Source organism: Varanus komodoensis, unplaced genomic scaffold (assembly GCF_004798865.1).
Source record: "Varanus komodoensis strain SLA01 unplaced genomic scaffold, ASM479886v1 scaffold4, whole genome shotgun sequence".
Classification (NCBI taxonomy): domain Eukaryota; kingdom Metazoa; phylum Chordata; class Lepidosauria; order Squamata; family Varanidae; genus Varanus; species Varanus komodoensis.
Genome location: NW_025335941.1, coordinates 41,928,224 through 41,947,876, shown reverse-complemented (window position 1 = coordinate 41,947,876; position 19,653 = coordinate 41,928,224). Strand labels below are relative to the sequence as shown.

General features: G+C 40.7%; 1 protein-coding gene across 2 annotated transcripts; it reads right to left on the bottom strand.

Annotated features, from left to right (window-relative positions):
- Window positions 1-781: 781 nt before the first annotated feature.
- On the bottom strand, window positions 782-18,746 carry SMAD9 (SMAD family member 9). 2 transcript variants are annotated; one of them, XM_044442126.1, is made up of 6 exons: window positions 18,227-18,746; window positions 10,196-10,450; window positions 9,072-9,209; window positions 6,266-6,487; window positions 4,844-5,100; window positions 782-925 (listed from the first exon to the last, which is right to left on the bottom strand). In XM_044442126.1, exons 1-6 carry the CDS (start codon window positions 18,636-18,638, stop codon window positions 782-784), a joined length of 1,428 nt encoding a protein of 475 aa, XP_044298061.1. In that variant the 5' UTR covers window positions 18,639-18,746. The 2 variants fall into 2 exon arrangements, with proteins under 2 accessions (XP_044298061.1, XP_044298063.1); XM_044442128.1 differs by having other exon boundaries at window positions 9,099-9,209.
- Between the last annotated feature and the right edge of the window lie 907 nt (window positions 18,747-19,653).

Sequence of the window (19,653 nt, the reverse complement as noted above, 5' to 3'; positions counted from 1 at the left end):
GAGTTTTCGTGCCTTCACAAGCAAATGCAGTATGTGAGGAAATGCACAATGCCTTGATCGGAAGACAGCGGGAAAAATAAAAGCATACTTGCCATCTCAGCAGTGGCTGCATGTGCCTTCACCCCAGCCCCTCATCGCCACTGACTGATGTTGGATGTAGCTATGAAAATGAACCATGCTATACTATCACGAACTGGGCAAGTTGTCCCAGAAGATACAGAGCAGGAGAGAATTTAATGCATCAGCACCAACCACTTGTTTAGTATAATGCATCATCCGTAGCTCAGCTTCCACCCTCTCTGTTTTTAAAACAAGATTCTAAACTGTAAGGCTTCACATTATGCAGACAGGGTATGGTGACAGAAATAACAAGCGAGTTTGCATGAAAAATTGGCACTATTTCTGGTTGCTGTTAAGAAACAGAATGTGGACTAAATGGATTCTGGCCTGATCTAGTAAGATAATTCTTAGGACTCCACATGGCAACTTGTTCAATTTGCAAAATGTATGTAGGTTATAGAATTTAGCTTTGCTTGCAAACAACAGGTTTTATTCCATACCCAAAAGCAGGCTTGTGAAGCCCAAACTTTTATGGGTTTGTCAGCAGAAAGAACACAATTAACCAATAAACATAACGATAGCATGGAAAAACACCACTGGTAAGACACTATGTACATATATTTACAGCTACATACAGAAACTTGGGTTGGCTGCAATAGGGGAAATCTACAAGCCATCGCCTGCAATTGTTTGTCCCATAGGTAGATTGCAGAGATGATTCTTAAGAAACAGAGGAAATTGGGTTATGGGGGGAACCCATTTGCGTCAGCACCTTATCTAGCCATTGCAACGGTCCATGCAGATGGATCTCAATCCAGCACGGAGTACTTGTAACATCCTGACGATGGTACTCTGCTCCCCAGCCCTACAAAAGAAATGAACAAATGCCATTGGGTCAAAAAGGTTGTCTTGCTTTTCACACTGTCAAGGAGAATCTAGTTCTGCAGCATCCACAGGGAGAATTTCATCCAAGAAAATGTCAGTAATAATTTCATCCAAGAAAATGGTAGTAATAAAAGTTTATTGCTTAGCTACTGGCTATAATAAAGTTTAAAATGAATCAGTAAAGCAGACCTGTTCATTCAGGGCAGTTGAACAGAGGCAGAGATGATTTTGCAATAAAGGAAAGAGCCTTAAGGCCTGCTGCATTGGCTTTGTATTCTACGCGATTTACATTTTCTTCCATCATTGCCTACAATTCCTTAGCTTATAGTTTTTATGTTAAGTGCAAGGCTGGACAACTTGTGGCCCTGCAGATGTTTTGGCCTGGAACTCCCATACTCCTTCAAGCACTGGCTATGCTGCGCAGGGTGTTGCAGGCCAAACATCTGGAGGGCCATACATTGCTCACCTTCATGTTATGGGTTTGAGAATGATTTTTGAACTTACTGGGTGGGAAGAGGCTTTAACCTCACTGTCTTCTCAGCATTCCTAATGAAGATCACTCATCTCAACAGGATACTTCCTTCCTGGTAGGCTGAGGTACCTGTGCACCTTGGCCCAGCACCCATTATGGCATGCAGCCCTTTAGGCAACCCTGGTCCCCATCAGCCACTCTGATTTCATCAATTACATACTTGTCTGGGTTCCTTTCTCTGAAATTCTCTATTCCTATCCCCCAGCAGGTAACTGCCACTCTCATGGGAGGCAACATTCACCATCTATTTGGAAGACACATATAGAAAGACCAAAACCACTCTAGAAAGAATTTGGTTCAGCTAACAACTGTGATGCTAAAGGTTAACAAATTGTACATTGTAAAAGATAGCAAGGTAAGATTTGTGTCCTATTCGAATAAGCAACTTCCCAGATTCTGCTGGTTACTTTTTCCTCAAGTGCAAACCTTGAACATATTTTAAATTGAAGTCATTAAACATATCTCAATTAATGCTTTATGATTCTTCCATTTATGACAACAGTGCAGCATGTCAAACTTGCGTTGCTTTGTACTGCGTATGAAACCATGGCTGACACAGTATCTCATCAGTCAAACCCTTGGTTCATTAAATGGTTCTTCACCCCCCTCTGGTGGTGTCTGGAAAGAGTTTCAGGTGGAGTTTATATTAAGACTTGCTCTCTGCACAAGCCACTGGGATTCTATGTCTCCTTTTGAGGTCCCAGCTGGTACTTTTGTGGGTGACAGTCTTTACACTGTAGACTGCTAGAGTGGAATTTTTGATCCATGTTTTCAAACTGCACTGAAGATTAAATAAAGGGTGCATATGACCTGAATTGAACAGTGAGTTCACAGTGAAACCACATGTGCTGCATTTTTGGCACATGTAACATCTTTTCCCCAGAATGGACTCAGAGGAAATGCTTTCTTCCAGATTGCAACTGAAGGGGCCATGCACAGTGCTCTTGGGGCTGATTCTTTGGTAATCACAAAGCTAACATGCTTCTTTCTGGAATATCGTTCCCCACCTAACCAAGGAGACTACACTCTCTCACCTGCTCTTATTTTCAGCTTACAGCTGTAGGCACCCAAGGAGACCTTGACTGATATCATAAAAAATAAAAGGTTTTTTTTAAAGCTGGACCATGGGTGTTGTGTGAGCTGCAGAATGCGTATGTCACAATTTCACTATTTGATTAATATCAGATAAACCCAGATTCAAATACTTTCACATCCATGAAGCTCACTGGATGACCCCAGGCCAGTTGCACTCTGTCATTCTAAAACTACCAATTTGTTGTGAGGGTCAAATTGCCAGAACAAGAGAACATGAGCCAGGAACAAAGGAAAAGTAGGATACAAGAGAAGTGTACCAAAAGCATTTTTACATCACCCATCAGCCAATGTTTGAGCAAGGGATTTGGAGAGTTGGAAGAACGGGAGGCGGTGAAGAGGACCGGCAGGTTAGCATTCCCTTGAAAGGCCATGCATACATCAATTTATAAATGAAGGAAGCAGCAGAGCTCATGCTGCAGCCCCAAAGTGCCTACCTGCTTGTTTCCAGGTACAGCTATAGGCATCTAAAGAGGATCATGCAGATATGATGAAAAATAAAGGGGTTCTATCCTTGAATCTGGCCCACAAGGAAGTGTGTGCACCCCAGAATGTATATGACAGACCAGTGCACACACTGTGTTGTAGGCACAAGGTTCCCAATAAATCAGGAAATATTACGCAGCTTGAATTTCTTATTTCTATGCTAGGTAAGAGCATGGGGTGATTCCCAATCCTTGCTGCAAATGGGATCCAGAGGATGCAGGCTTCATACTGGTTCAGTGTCAGTGTCCCAGGAGGATCAGTATCACAGACCGTATTTCCCACCACCCCAACCATGGAAAAACTTCTTGCAAATCTGCTTGGGATTTACTGGCAGAACAGCAGTGGGTGATGTAATGGGGAAAATTAACCTTGAGAGCTGTGCACATTTTGACCCACTGTTTGTAGAGGAGAAGACAAGTAGAAACAGCAATGGCCAAAATAAAGGAAGGTTCTTCATCATCTTCTTAACCTATATGTGTTTGTACAAAGAGGCTCCAAGGGCAAGCACATTTGAGGGAATGCATCCCTGACAGGTTTTGGTACATCGTCTCAATAGTTGAGTTTAGGAAAGCTGTTTAAACTTAGCAACTCCTTTTCTCCTGTGTAAAATTCTGGGTTTCATGGCATCACCACTGGAGCTCTCTCAGGTTCACTAGGCTGAAACCCCATCTTGTTTCTGCTCTATTCAAAGGAAAGAATGAAGCATTCACCACTTCCCTTCCAGTACAGAGTAGAAAACATCCATTTCAAATGAGAGATATATAGCTATTTCTTTGTATAAATAGAAATATTTTGTTTGTCATAAATAAAGAAAAGTAGCTATTAGAAAACAAGCAGAGTAGCGTTTATGAATAGCAAAAAAGAAGAAAGGCATCTAGTATGGAGTTCACAATTTGCAACTATTTCTGTAGTGCCAGATGATAGCACAGTGAACTGGCAGGGGAACAACTATTTTTGGTTTAATTTGTAGTAATGTTTATTATCAGAGTGTGTTGCCAAAACAGAGAAAAAAGGGTGATGAACCAACTTACGCTCATGTGGAACTAACTACTAAATAAATGTTTAACATCACAAATGAGATTTGTGATCTTCCATATCTCAGAATGTTTTTCAGATAAAAAATAGTGAGAACGTGGGTAGAACACCCTCCCAAAACTTTAGTTTTGTACTATGAAACTAATATTGATTGTTGGGATCATTAACCAGACAACTTATTCCTTATCTGTTGGGTAATTCTGCCAAAGGGCATTTAGGTTTCTTCTGCACTGTTCTTTGCCATGATCAACAGCCTGATGCTTTTACGAACAGAGCCAACTGTATGCAGACCAATCCAATTGATTTTATTTTTTTTAGATGTCACAGCACCAGCCACGTCATCTACAATGGTTGTAGCAGTCTCTTGTTCTTGTTATGTGGTGTTTGATAGAGCTGGAGGCAGATTTTTACTGGCCTCGCAGCCTTAATCTGAGCAAACTAAAACCATCTCTCCATGATTGCTTCCTGGCAGTGGAGGCCAATTCAGGGACCACCTAGATTAGTGGTATCCAAAATATTCCACAACATACACATTTTTATGATAGTTTCCTAATTTTTGCTTGGTTCATACATGATGTTTGGAAGAAAAGATCTATGCATATTCAGAATTCAACAGTTTGCACCAACATCCCAAGTTTTGTGATTATCAGCTGTAGAACTTGTTTTAACTGGTTGTATTTAGAAAATGCCCCCACAGTAAGAGACTAACCATGCCATTTTGCAGTTTACAACCACAAACAGAGAAGTTCTTACTTTCACAAAGCTCATCCGGATGGTACACATCTTGGTTAGCTCATAGACGACCTCAAAACCATGGTTAACCGACTGGGCAAGCAACTGGGCAAAGAGTTGATTGTTGAAAATCTTCAGGCTGCAGCCACTGGGGATCTTGCAGACAGTGGCTGGGTGGAAGCCGTGCTGGTAGTTACAATTGCGACTCTGTACAAAAATGCTGCTGTCACTCACACATTCTGCATATACCTCTCCCCCAACATAATACAGGTGGACACCTTAAAAGGAAGGAGAGAAACCCAAAGGTAATTTTCTGCAGGCTTCAGTACAGATTAAAGCCAGATCTGCCCTGAGTTTCATTATGTGGAGGACTAGCACTGTAAGATGGACTGTAGTTTTTAAAAATGGCAATGTTGAGATTCTGTGGTTTGGAATGAAGTTTAGTTGCATGGTAGGTATTCCACATTGAAGCTATGGAAAAAATGGCCTGCCACAGGCCTCCCTCTGGATAGCAAAGTGCTCCTAGATACCCCTTCCGGCGTAGAAGCCACACTCGATGACACAACCAAGCCTTTGTCATGATCTCTGAAGTAAATCAGTGCTTGGCTCCTCTTGGCCATGCTACTTTCACTCCCTGCCCAATACAATGGCTTGTATTGTTCAGCTTAAAGAAAAGGCAAATAGGGGGAATCCTGGCAGAGGTGCGTAACTTTCTGCATGATAAGAGAAAGTGGGTAGGGAGACATTTTTCTTCCTCCCTCCAGAATCCAGAGTGGACCTACGGAACAATATGGGAGTTTCAGGACAGACAATCATAGAATAGTAGAAGTCGAAAGGCCAGAAGGCCATCGGGTCCAGCCCCCTGCTGTTGCAGGACACCAAGTTACACCATCACACCATTACAAAAGGAAGTACTTCCTCACAGTGCAGCTAAACTCTGGAACTGGCTAGCACAAAATGTAGAGATGATCACCAACCAGGGTGGGTTTAAAAGAGGCGAGATAACTCTGGATCACAGCACTATCAAGGGCTGCTATTGTCCTAACTGCTGCCTCCAGTATCAGAGGCAGTATGCCTGTGTGCAAGAGTTCACAGGGAATATGAGTGGAAGGGTGCTCTGATTGTCACGTCTTACTCATGTGTTTCCCACAAGTGATGGTTGGGTATGGGGCCAGGGGAAGGCATGTGGTCATCTGGGGAACTCCAGAGGGCCAGCAATGAAACCTCAGCATAACTGGATTTGGACCCTGGACCTGAGGTACTACACTCCTGTTTTAACCCAAGAGGTGAATGCACCTGCGAGTTTCACATAGCATGCAAGCATTCTGATGTAAACATTTCCAACGTCTCTAAGGCCATACAGATGAATGAGTTTGAATTTCCAGATCATACAATAGTTTCCAAGAATAATTTCTTACCAGTATAATAAGAAATTGCTCTTACCCTTTCCTATGTGTCTCCTGGTGTTTTCTATAGTAGAGTTCCTATTTACATTGGACAGAAGCCCGAGGCAGAACCTGCTCTTATTGTTTGAAGGATCTGTAAAGCCATCAATCAGTATACTTCGAGAAGAGGCCTGAAACGTCTCTCCTACTCGATTATTGAGTTCATAGTATGCTACCGAACACCAATGCTGTGGTTCCTCATAGCAAACAGGTCGGAAGTCTGGAAGGAGAGCCCGGGGCAAAGAAGAATGCAAAGGCAATGGAGAAGAAAAAACTTTAATAGCTCATCATCATAACCATATGACCAGTCACAAGTGCTCTCAGAACTTGCCTCTACAGCAAGTTCCGAAATGTTGTTGTTAAGTGTTTGTGTTCTGACAATTGGGAGCCACAAGTTGACAGCTTCAATGTCATTCACTTTTGATAACTGTGTAGGGAAGCAGAATTCTGTGGCAGAGAGTCCAGCCATCACCAACCACCATTTCACTAGATTTCCATAAGGCTGCATGGAGCTAGCAGTGCTGGGAGTGACCATGAGGAGGCCTCCAATCCTCTTCCTCATGTGGTTCAAAGAGGCAAGAGGTAAATGTTTATGCAATCAGCATACAGGTCCTCAATTCTGCATTATGTGCATTTAGCTTCTTTGTCATGAAATGGAGCTGATACATCTGTGCTTATAAAGCTAATATATCCTTGAAACTTTCTAACTGGAAGCAACTCTGGCATTAACTCTGGTATGATGTTGAAGAACTGACACTATTGAAGCAGTTCCCATTTTATATTATTGCTCCTGAATGACAAAAACCACCCAGACCAGAAAATAATTATGGTCTGACTTTGGTTACAATCACTCTAGAAAGAGATGTCAGGATCCAGTATAAATAACACTGCTTAATGCAACTGTAAAAAATCTTGGTAAAGAGAAGATACTGAAACCCAAAATATCACAGCAGTTTTATGGTTTTTGAAGAAGGGGATGAAAAGCAAATGGATGCATGCCACTATGCCTTCACTTTCTACTGCATGTTGTCAATGTGTGTCCAAAAAAGGAAAATAATTTCCTTTTGAGATGTGACAATGTGATGAAAAGCGAGTGCACTTTTGTACCTAATTCCTTCCCAGCATTAACGAAAACTGAAGGCATTCTTGGTATATAGAACTATCTCTGTAGCGTCTATGTATCAAATATTGTGAACCACTCAGACCATTATATCTCAAAAATATATATAGAATTAGATACAGAAAGGGAGAGTTAAATAACTTATCTACACTGTGCCTTATCCCGATCATGGCATAGCCTTCAAAACCAATCAGAGACTTTTTTATGAGGGAGGAGAAGGGAAAGCAAGTTGATATGGAAGGAGTGAGTAAAACATGTATCTTTCACTTTCTCACAATGCAAGATCAGAGGGTCATGCAATACATTGATAAGCAATTGGCTGGGCCCCATTAAGTTAGTCATGACTAACTGAAGTCCCACTGATTTCAAAGGCCTTGCCCCAAATCTGGATCCAGCCCAGTAGGTTTAAGTCAAAGGCATGAAAGTCGCTTTTCACACTTTAATTTGGAAAATTCAGGCCACTGCTTGTTGCATGACTTTACTATGGCAAACTGCTTTTCGATAGGGAGTTGTAATAGTAATATGGGGCCTTGCCTTTTTCTTTTTGCACCCCAGTGGAGCCATGTCTACAGTAGCTGTTTGAAACCTATCAGAGGTTACAATGCATGGGAGAATGTCTTCCATACTCAGAGCTGGAGTGTTGGCCTTCTTCCCCCACGTTGCTCCTCAAAGAGAAAGGGATGCCTCAAGCAACCAGATTAAGTAACAGAGTCACTAGCTGTGGAATAGGTAAGGCCCCATCTGCTAGAAAGCCTTCTTTCCTACAGTTCTCACACGTCATGTCCAATGGCTACACTTGAGGTTTTGTGCTTCCTTGAGCTTTTCTTTATCATTTTAAGGGCTGGTGTGTTTGACCTGCATTCAAAACACAGATGTAGTAACTGGGGGCCAAAACAGGCCTTACCTTAAATCTTTATCTTGCAGTTACATCTTTCCTCCAATTTTACCCTAGAGCAGATGCAGAGTGTCTTAACTAGGTTTGCCCTGTATCTACTCTAGAGTAAAAATAGGCAGTGGGGGAGTGTAGCTGCTAGAAAGGGTGCTTCCCCACAGCAAAGGTTTATTTATTTTATTTATTTTTACATTTATAAGCCACCAAACAGATCAAATGATTTGATCTGTTTGGAGGATGGCATCAAGGGAACTAAGGGAGAGAATCTTCTTGGTGGTTGCCACTCAGTTACAGAATGTCCTCCTCAGTGGGCTCCATCTGGCATCAACGCAATGATAATGTATTTTCAGTGTTGGGCTAAGGCTTTCCTATGCTCAACATATGATAAGGTGTTGTTTTAAACAAGTCTTAGGATTTTTTCCTGATGACTGTTTAAAATTGTCTTATAATTTATATGTAAATGAGATTATTTTATGTTGCTATATTTTAAGAGTTTCATCTTTGTAAATTGTCCTGACAGTTTTGATGACTGGGCAGTATGGAAATAAAATGAATGAACTGAAATTTAAAGTAATGGCTGTGTAGCCCCCAGGTCCCCAAACAACTTTGGAGACAGCAATGCTACTAAAGGCACAGTTCTGTCAACAGAACAGCTCCAAGAATACTGTGGTTTGAAGACTTCAGCAGGCCCCACTTTGATTAAAGACCACCTTAAATGAAGTGTGACGAGTTATCTGTCAGAAGCGTTGCCCACGTCTTTCCCACTAGAAAACAATACAAATATTTACATACTTTTAAGTTCTTCAGTGGTGGATTTACCTCCATTGGGCAAAGACAACACTAACTGACTGTCTGCAACTGCATGTACTAGGCGTCCATTGTGGTTCCCTGGGGTTTCTCTTGCATTGTAAGGTGGGGGTGGAGTTTCAACTAGGGAGGGAAAAATGGAGAAAGTGAATGGGTTTGGCATTTCATTGGCACAAATTCATAGCAGAAGAACCAAAATCAAAATGTTAGTAATGAATTGATATGGATCCCTTTATGGTCTAAATTAGGATGGATAGAAAGGAATAGATAAAACTTCTATTCCCTTCCAAGGTTCTTGGATACTGGAAAAATGTGGCAATAGATATCGCTACTGAAGGTACCTCCTAGAATGGGAAAGAAGGTTGATACCATGGATTCAGTGAGCCAACGCTGACTGAAGTTCCAGAAATAATGCACTGCCAACTAGAAAGGCACTGAGGGCTATTCACTTGCATGTTCTTCATTCTGAAAATGCTGAACTTCTAATAAAATATGTTTGTTGAAATAATCTTTGTGACCAGAAGATAGCCAGCATCACACTGACCTTTTAAAAAGAAATCGGGGGATCTGGAAGATTAGAGTCCTGTCAGCCTAAAAGGTACATTGGCATAAAAAACAATGAAAGCTAGAATTCTTAAGCTCATATAAGAACAAGCCTTGTTGAGGATGACTCAGTATAGCTTCTGCACAGACAAGTCCTATTGTACCAGCTTTCAGAAATTCTATGTGGAAGGCAAGTAAGCAGTTAAGACAAGCAAGTAAACATATACTTGGACTTCCAAATAATGTTTGACGATATCAAGTACTCCTACAAAAACTTCTGTCTTGTTTGTCACATGCAAGTAAACTAAACATAAACTCAATCACACTCTAGGGCATAAGAAAATGTTCTGATGTAAACATGAGATTAACTTATACAAATTACCCTAATTTCCATAATAAAACTTCTGGTTCAAAAATGTCTAGAGAACTCACATCACCAAATCTGAATAGCATTACAAGCTCCTTGGTAAAGAGGCTACTGTATTCCATACAGAAAAATCAATGCAGAAGACAATTCACTGGCATTACAAAGGTGGTTCAGGACTTGCTGCTAAGTCATTTCTTACCTGTGAGTGGATAAGGACTTCCTGGTGCAGAAGAACTCCCTGGGGAGTCAGGGTAGCTCATACTGTTAGGTGACTGTGCAAACATGTTGGGTGATGCTTGGAAAGAAGTACAAGAAGGTTGTTGGAAAGAATCTGGATAGGTTGCATTATGAGGCATCAGCGGCTCACTGTGAAGGGATGCATTTCGGAATTTGGCAAGGAGGCTGAGGTGTGGGTTGAATTCACTATGTCTTGGAACCAGGACTGGAGGCAACACTAGAACAAGAGGAACAAAAATGCGCAACATGGGAAGGTGCCTTTCACCTGGCTTTACCATTTATACATCTTGCCCAGCATTAGCTACTCTCCATAGATTCTACCAGAAGAGTCACCAAACACCGAGAAACATTTTAATTCAAGATATGAGGGACCGAACCATAGACCCCCTGTATGCAAAACAGTGTTCTTCTGCGAACTCTCCGAAGTTTCAGCAGCCACATTATTTATTTATTTAAAGTGTTTCTATGCCATCCCATTACTAAAAGGCTCTGGGTGGCTCACATTATCAAAATATCATTCCATCTTACACTGTTCCTTGAATGCTGGAGACCAACAAGCTCAATCAAATTAAGGATCTCTAAGTGCATGCTCAGGGGTTCTGTACACTCTTGTCATTTCTCCTCTTGATGGATTGCCACTTCTTCTACCCCTTCTCAATGCTCCTAGGTCCCTCACCACCCCCTTACAGCACCAGTCCCTGCCCTCACTAAAAGTCAGCAGGCACCCCATACATCTATTTGTCAGGATGCTGTTCGGTCTGTCATTCTCCATAGGAGACTGGAGAGCTTCCTCGGGAATAACTGCATTTGGAGCCACTGTCTCACAGGCACTCAACCCTGGGTGACTGTGGGCTACAGTGACCTCAACACAGCAATCATGATATTCTAATCACTAATTGGGTGGAGGAAGAGAGAGGAAAGAAACAGTACAAGTGGCTCCTGCTACCCCTATCTTGCATATACAAAAATAAGTTTCTAGACCTTAAGACAGCATGCAGGCTGAAAGGCTTCCCCAGCTGCTCCACCAGCTCTTCCCCCAGTTTCCATCCATCTCTTCTCCCAGAAAGGAAACATCTCTTACCTTCAACAGCAGCTGAACAGAGAGAATATTTCACTGCTAAAACATTAAAAAGGCTCTTTTCTCAGCAGCAAAAATATTTTTATGTCTGATCACTAGCTGAAAAGAGATCTTTCCTGTGGGAAGAGGGGGTGGGCCTGGGGAGGAAGCTGCTAATTATGTCAGTCCTGCTTACTTGTTAGCAGACTTGCTGCTTGGCAGATCATTATTTCTGAGTAGACATGAAGAACTTGGTATTTGGCATGCTGCTTAAAAGTGCTGCTGAGGGGTTCTGCCCTTATTCATTTAAGAGGTGTTCTAAACTGCTTTCCATTTAAAAAATCCTAAAGCTGTTTAAAAGATAAAATCATGATAAAATGAGTATAAATCATTAAAGCAATAAAACAGTAATCAAATTATAACAACTCATTAAAATAATCAGGGATAGCTGACAATGTCAGCAGTCAGGGGAAACAGATGTATTTGAAGTTGTTACTGGAAGCACTCCACACTAGGTGCCTGTCTGATTTCAGCAGAGAAATCATTTCATAGGGTGGGTGCCACAACCAAGAAGATCCTCCTTTGCACCATGGTCAAATGATCCTCAGTAGGCTGGTGTTAATTGAGCAAAACCTCCAGCTCAGAACAGAGACCAGGGCAGCCTGTATGGAAGAAGGCCGTCTCTGAGATAACCTTATAAATCAACATGAACAAGCGTATCTTGCCTATTTCTGATTAGTCTTAAAATGGGTAACAATCATACATAGTTCTTCACTTTTGGCTTTGCCTACAAATGGATCAGACTGAAATGGCCTGAAAGGATGTGGGTAACAAAACAGAGCCAGAGCGAGAGCGAGAGCGAGAGCGAGAGCGAGAGCGAGAGCGAGAGCGAGAGCGAGAGAGAGAGAGAGAGAGAGAGAGAGAGCTGAGTGGGCTTTTTAAAAGTACAGATGGAAAGGCTTTAATGCTCAGCATTGAGTTTCTCTCTCCTTATAACCAGGAAGAAGCAAATTTAGTTAATTTGCATAAATTATGCAGGTTGAAAATTCAGTTTTATGTATTGGCAAAGAACTCTGGGAATATTTGCACACTTTTTAAAAAGATTGTATTCACAGATTTTTATTTATTGATTTATATCCTGCCTTTTTCCTACAAAGGGCTCAAGGCAGCTTACATCTCCTCCTCCATCTTATCCCCACAACAACCACCCTGTGAGGTAGGTTGGGCTGAGAGTCTGTGACTGGCCCAAAGTCACCCAGTTGGCTCCATGGCTGAGCAGGGACTAGAACCCAGATCGTCTGAGTCCCAGTCCCATGCTCTTAACCACTACACCACACTGGCTCTTAGGGTACAAATGTTCACACAACAGAGACCTATTAATTTCAAATGTCCAATTATTAAAAAGCATTCAGAAAATGTGTTATTATTGTTACCACATTCTGCAACTTGAAAGAAGAGAAATAGTAAATTCAGTGCTATTAATAAATCAAGTATGAAAACACAAATACACAGAATGCTTAAAAATAAGTTGTCTGAAGCAGGAGTCTGTTGAAATGGCAAATTAGGCTGGGAAACTATGGTCTAATACACTAAGAAAAAAACAGACCATGCTATGGCAAAAACAACCCCCCAAAAATCTGAAAACTGTATATGTATTTGGAAAAATTTTACAATGGTGTAACAGAAACATATAAAAAGAAATGGAAAATTCTTTAATGAAACTCCATTTGGGCCACATTTCTCAGAAAATGGTAGAAATTTGATAGATCAAGTATCAGGGATGCCAGAGAAACGATTAAATCTTTAAAGGGCAACAGATCCCAGCGAGCAGCTGGAACTACCACCAAACTCCCACTAAGCTTTATTCAATATGTTGTTAACACTGTTAACAAATGTAATAAAAATACATTTGAGAAAGTAAGATTTATTGACTAATCAGCTGAAGTAAACATTATACCATGATTAAGCTCACAATTCTTTTAAACTAAATAAAGCCCTGTGGTGAAGGCATTAACTTGATCAGGGAAGTGGAATGGGACCTGGAGTGCTCCACTATTCCCCTAAATTACTTTCCCGCTCTAAATCACATCCTCCCCACAAAATCTTTTTGGTCTGTCAGGAAAGGATCCAGGGAAGGCATCATTACATTAACCAATATTGTTATTCAATTACAATGATGAGGAAATGGCAACAGTATTAGAAAGTAAGCTTAAAATAATCAGGACAGCAAGGCTGAGATGTAATGCTCCCTCACACAAAGTCATTACTGCACGGTTTCTCCATGATCAGGTTAGTTCCTTTCTCCCATGGTTGCATTTAGTTCTTGTTCATTTGTTTGTTTGAAAGGGAGGCTTAATCATGGCTATTCCAGAGTAATGTTTACTTTGTGAGTCAAAACACATTATTTTCCCAAATGTGTTTTGCCATCTTTGTTCGCAAAAAAGATGCAGAAAGTTATATTTGACTAGATACTTTCATTGCTCAATCACTATTTCAGGTGTGGGAAAGATAAAATACAAAGTTGTCATCTGAAATTCCATCTCTGGCTTCATAAATATCTATACATTTAAAGTACGTTAATCTGCTTCTTGCCCAGCTTACCCATCCACATGCTCACCTTCTAAGTGGATATAAAAGGAAAAAGGAAAGGGGATGGAAGAGAAATACATTCAATGAAGCTAACAAATTCTGGATTATTTAAGATGGGAGTATTTTAAGAAGCATAATGGATTTCCATAAAAATAGAGTCATAAAATCTTACCAAGATATACATGCAAACATCAGCAATAGATCAATGACATTTTATCAACAGATTAGAAGGATCTGGGGTGTAAATACAATGTATTAATAATACTATTTTCTGTATCACAGTGAGACATAATTCCTTACAGTTTGTATACTACACAAAATGTATGGTACAACCAAAAGTAGATATTGGTAGTTGTAAAGCAACAAAATGAGTCTTTGATATGGCTGTGCTGGCATATAATAAAGTCAAAAGATTTAGAGAACTGATCACAGGAGCATACCAAGATATTCTATATCAAATGATCCTAGGATCTATTTGGTAAATTATATAAAGAAGTGTGTCCTTTAAGACTATCAAAGAGATAGTTTTAAACCTACTGGCAGGAGTTCAACTATTCCCCCCCCCAAAAAAAAGTGGGGGGAGACATGCATATGGTTGGCTGGTGGACTGAAATGAGGAGTCACACACAGAACAAACATTTATGCTTGTAGATATAGGGATACTGCAGCTCAATGGCAGAACAAATGTTTCAGGTTTAATTCCCAGTATTTCAGGACTGGAAAAACTGCCTGAAACCCTGGATAACTGCTGCCACTCAGTATCAGAAGCACTTGCAAAGACGGACCAATCGACTGGCTCAGTATAAGATACATTCCTGAATTCTTTCGATAGGTAAAGTTTATCAGTGATTGTCTCCAAAGTGCTGAGGTTTTGTGAGCACTGGGGTACTCAAGGTGTCCACCTTGGCTCAATGCTGCCTCTTTACAGGAATGCTGGTCCCTTTCCTTGCCCTCAAGCAACTTATCATGGTGGGGGAAGTAGAAGAAAAACTGAGACAGTTTCAAACCTTCAACTGCTCATTTACCAGGCCAGGCATGCTGCTGGCCCCTTGGGGAAAACACTGGCACACACAGGATCAGGGCAAGCAGGGCCCTGCTGGCAAGTCTTGCGGTGTTCACTTTAGCAAACTTAGCTTGGACATGCCAGTTCCTTATTCAGCTAGGAATGATGTGCAGAAGACTGTTCTTGCTCATGTATATCCACTAGCAAGATGAGAATGAAGTAATGAATATACCTTTTCTCTCCCCACCATCATATGTCATGCATTTGACCTACAAGACATCTATGATTACACAACTTTAGGATGTCCTTTGATCAACTTAATCAACAATGATTAGCTGAAGGAAATGTTTGTGTAAATATTAATTAGAGAATATTTCCAGACAGAAACATAGATTAGATTACAACAAGCTGATACCTGACTGATTAATCAGGAAACTCTTGTAAACAGGGGGTTAAAAAAGGCTCAGTATTGCAGGGCCCCAACAGTGGGCTGAATTCCCAAGAGGAGAACACTAGCCCCATTTTAAAATACACAGACTTGCTGATTCCTATCCTAGATTCCCAGACTGGTCCATGACTTTGGTGTATTGTTCTAGGTATGCGTGATGATTCAGCTCCTACGCTCTTCCAGTGTTCTCTGAAGAGAAGGAATAAGATGCACCCACAAAAGAAAAGCAAATGCTAATGCTAGACAGATGCCAAAAATAATCAGACATGCAATTTCTGATAGACCTGTCTCTGAACAGTCTTGTATCCAGGCTTCAGAGGGTAAGGCTGTCTAATAAAACCCAGTTATCCTAGCATTTGCGAGTGAGTGAGAAATTGGACCATCTGGGACTTCTTTCTCAATCATAAAAAGGGTTCTCTAAACATTTCATAGAGGAGATGCAGCAAGACTGTAGTGCAGTTAAGAAACAGACACTCCAAGAACGTGTAGCTTCTTGCTTTCCTAGAATTCCTGCTACTGTCCTAGGCACCCATCTGCAACCAGCAAGGCCAACGGAAGTGTGTGTGGTGGCTGGGACAAGAATACAAATTGGGCAGATGTTGTCCAGGTGAAGGGCTGAGTGCCCTATCCCCCAAAACTGATGCTTTCTCCCGTATGGAATTATTATCCATGGATGTTTTGTCAATGAAAAAAATATATATCTGCTGATGTGGTCAAGTATTTCCTGCATCTCAGTTAGCCCTAAATAAAGAGCTTAAGCAAAAAACAGCCCTAACATTTCAGCACCTTGGACAAGTACAAATTTGAAGAAAGCTGTAAGACAGGCATATGCAGTAACACCTCTTTTCTAACAGGAAAGAAAGAACAGCTACTATACCTACAATTCAGGCATCCCATATCACAATGGCTTTCAAAGAAACAAAGGATCTACTTTACCCCCACACAGCATACTACTGAGTTGTTAAAACCTGATTTGGGGTAGTAGCCAAAAAAGGTGGCAACAGGCCAGTTCACATTATCACACGGCACGTGGGTTGAGCTGGACTACCCACGTAAGAATGTGCGTTGAGCTGGACTACAGCAAAGAGAATATTGGCTTCCTTCACTAAAAGAGCAAATCTCAGAGCTCAATCCAAAATTGCTATGGCACATCTGAACTCATTTACTGTAGCTCTGCAACTGTATTGTGAATATGTGATGAGCATTTAAGTTGTGCTCATAGCAAGGCAATCACACAGTCATTTTATCGTAAAATCTGAGTTACTCCACGGGGACAAATATCAGTTGGAGCATGTTATAATCTACAATGAGAAAAGAGAATAGTGAAATCCCACTTCCCACAGTGCTGACTCCAATCCAATCTTCTTTCCAGAATCTGTTTTGAAAAAATATTTGAATAGCTGGAAGACCTGTTCCAACTTTTCCAAGTTCTTGTCTACATTGTCCCTAACACTGTAAGTTGGACCTGTATTAATCTATTATTAATTATTATTATTTGTTATTTTAATGAGATTTTATTTTTATCAATGTTTATTGTTTTAATGACCGCTTTGAGTATTGCATCATAATTTTATATTGTAAACCACTTTGGGATTCTTTTTCTAAAACAGGAATCAGTATAGAAATTCTTTTCAATGGAGTAAGTATTTTTTTACTCTTCTTTCAGTGGTCCCAAAGGTGGCTCACATTAACAAACTTTAAAAACCAATATTAAAAACAAGATAAAAATAGCCAACAAAAGTATAAATCACAACAACAAAGTGTTTACAATTAGCAACAATTAGAGTTAATTTAACCCAAATGCCTTCTTAAAAATTTATGTGACCGTCCCGAGGCTATGTAGTAAGGGGACGGCATATAAAAACTTTAAATAAATAAATAAATAAATAAATAAATAAATAAATAAATAAATAAAATGAAAACAAGGTTTTGGCACTCTACCACAGAGTGGTCTCCAAAGGAACACAAGTTTAGTTGGATTCATTGCCACAAATTTTTCATGATTCTTACTTTAGTCATTATACCAGCTCTTTCATTGCCCCAGTTCCTCATCCTATCAGGAGGTGAAGATATTTAGGAACAATTAGGTCAACTATTAAAATTGTGGTTTTAATGAGAATTTTACTGTAAGCCATCTTGAGTGCCTTTCCTTGGCAGAAAGGCAGCATATAAATTAAATTAATTTTAAAAATCACCCTGGTCCTCCCTCAGTGCCAGAGATCAACCAGATCATGAGAAGAACCACCAATTCTAGTACAAGAAAATCTAATTCCTTCAGAAAACCAACAGGAACCATCAGCTTTTCAGAGTAAACCATCATAACAGATTCCCCACCTGTATGGGGTTGTAGGGCCATGGTAAGGCATGGTGGGGGCACCTAAACAAGAATAGCGGCAGTCAGAGCCTGGCATCAAATCCTACATCATTGTCCTCCTCTACAAACCTCGCTATATGTTTTAGTGCAAGGATGCCACCTCAGCTGTAGTAACTGTCAGCTGACCCTGAAGTGGTCCTTCAAATAACCTTCCATGGCTTTAAAGGCAATGACAGTCTTAAGGGAATGGAGCAGAATATAAATATTAAGAGAAACAAACAAATTAATCCATAATACCTGTAGCAGTATATCTATTTTGGGATCCCTAAGCCAGCAATTAGGAAAGGCAAGATATATTCATTATTGCTTTGTACTCCTGAACATATCCTGGCTGTTGCTGAAAACAGACTGGACTAGATGGAATCAGAACTGAATCCATTACCCTTCTTCACTAAGGAGCCTCCCTCCCTCCCTCCCTCCCTCTCTCTCTCATTCTCTCTCTGTGTTTTACAGACAAAATAATGACAAGATGCAAACCCAACACAGTAAAATTATCTTAGATAGTTTAAATTATTTACATACCTGGGGTTTCCACACGCCGATAATGGTAAGGATTAATGCACACTTCTTTTTGCTTGGAGCCAAATGGAAACTCACAACATTCCAGTGGTTTTAACTCATGATGAGACTGAAGATCAGGCCAGCGCCAGACTCTGCAGTAAATGACATGTGGTAGACCTTTGCGATGAGACACTTGCAATCTTCCATCCAAAGAGCGTGGGATTGTAACACACTTACTGGGCTGCCCAGGACAGCTGAGCGCCCTCTCCAGTTCCTCCATAGCACCCTTCTTTTTCTTCAGCTTCTTCACCAAAGAGTCCACAGCCTTTTCGGCCCATTTTTCCTCTTCATCTCCTTGCTTCCAGCCCAGCAGTCTCTTGACAGCTGGGCTGGTGAAGGAGAACAAAGAACTGATAGGGGTGCTGGAGTGCATATGAATTAGAGATAATTGGTGTGACTGCAAGATGGGACCACAGATCTCACTCTCTTTTAAGAATCCCAAGATCCAGGAGGGCAGCTGCCTTCGGATTTAGGTTCTTCCACGCATATTGCAGTATGTCCTCTCAATCGTCTTGAAATATAAAACAATCCTGCAATAAAACAACAATATTTGACCAGACTTAATACTTGTGCTTTTTTCACCGCTTATTCTAGTAAAAAAAAAAAAAAACCTTTGTTTAAAAAAAATTCTGACTAGGTTCAGACAACATGAGAACTCACACTCCTAGGCTGGTTGTAGTTTAAGTGCAGGTTGTTGTTTCCGTGTTTGAATACAGCTGCACTATGAAGCTATAGCTAGTTAACCATGAAAAAATCATGAAGAGAACCCATGGAGGAGAAGGCTATCAATGGCTTCAAGTCCTAGCGGCTCTATGCTACCTCCTGTATGTATACCAGCTGCTGGGGAACTTGGGGGGGGGGGGGTGATGTTGCACTCATGTCCTCCTTGTGAGATCTGGTGAGCATCTGGAACAGAATGCGGGCCAAAATGGACCCCGCTCTTCTTATGTTCTTATAGTGTGTTACCAAGTTACAAATTATGGGCTATTCACCATGATCACTTATCTCAACTGGGTTCAAACACACTAACTCAGATTTCAAGAACAATGCAGGGTTCAACAACATCCCCTGGAGGTGTTACTGTCAGAACCCAGTAAGTTTCTTTCAAATTACCATCTAATTAATAATTGTCAAGCACTAACAAAAATTGACAGGAAAACTGAACAGGCAAAACAAGTTTTCTTCATTTTGTGAATCCTTGTAAGCTAGTAATACTTATGCTTCTTCACACAAAATTTAAATAAAAAACATGGGAAGAATCTGTAATTAGAACTAGCCCAAAGGTATTCAGAAGGTATTTCTGCACGAAGTATCTGCTTCTTTTTCTCAGCTCTAGAAAAAGAAGGCCTTTTTGCAGGTTAAGATGGTTTTCTGGGGTGGCAGCTACC

What these genes read in the sequence shown, in the direction of transcription:
- SMAD9 (XM_044442126.1), bottom strand. Translation starts at nt 18,638, where the DNA reads ATGCACTCCAGCACCCCTATCAGTTCTTTGTTCTCCTTCACCAGCCCA. An exon ending in CAGGAGACACATAGGAAAGG is followed by an intron (nt 5,101 to 6,265) that starts GTAAGAGCAATT and finishes CTTCCTTTTAAG; the next exon opens with GTGTCCACCTGTATTATGTT. An exon ending in TCCGGATGAGCTTTGTGAAA is followed by an intron (nt 926 to 4,843) that starts GTAAGAACTTCT and finishes TTTCTTTTGTAG; the next exon opens with GGCTGGGGAGCAGAGTACCA.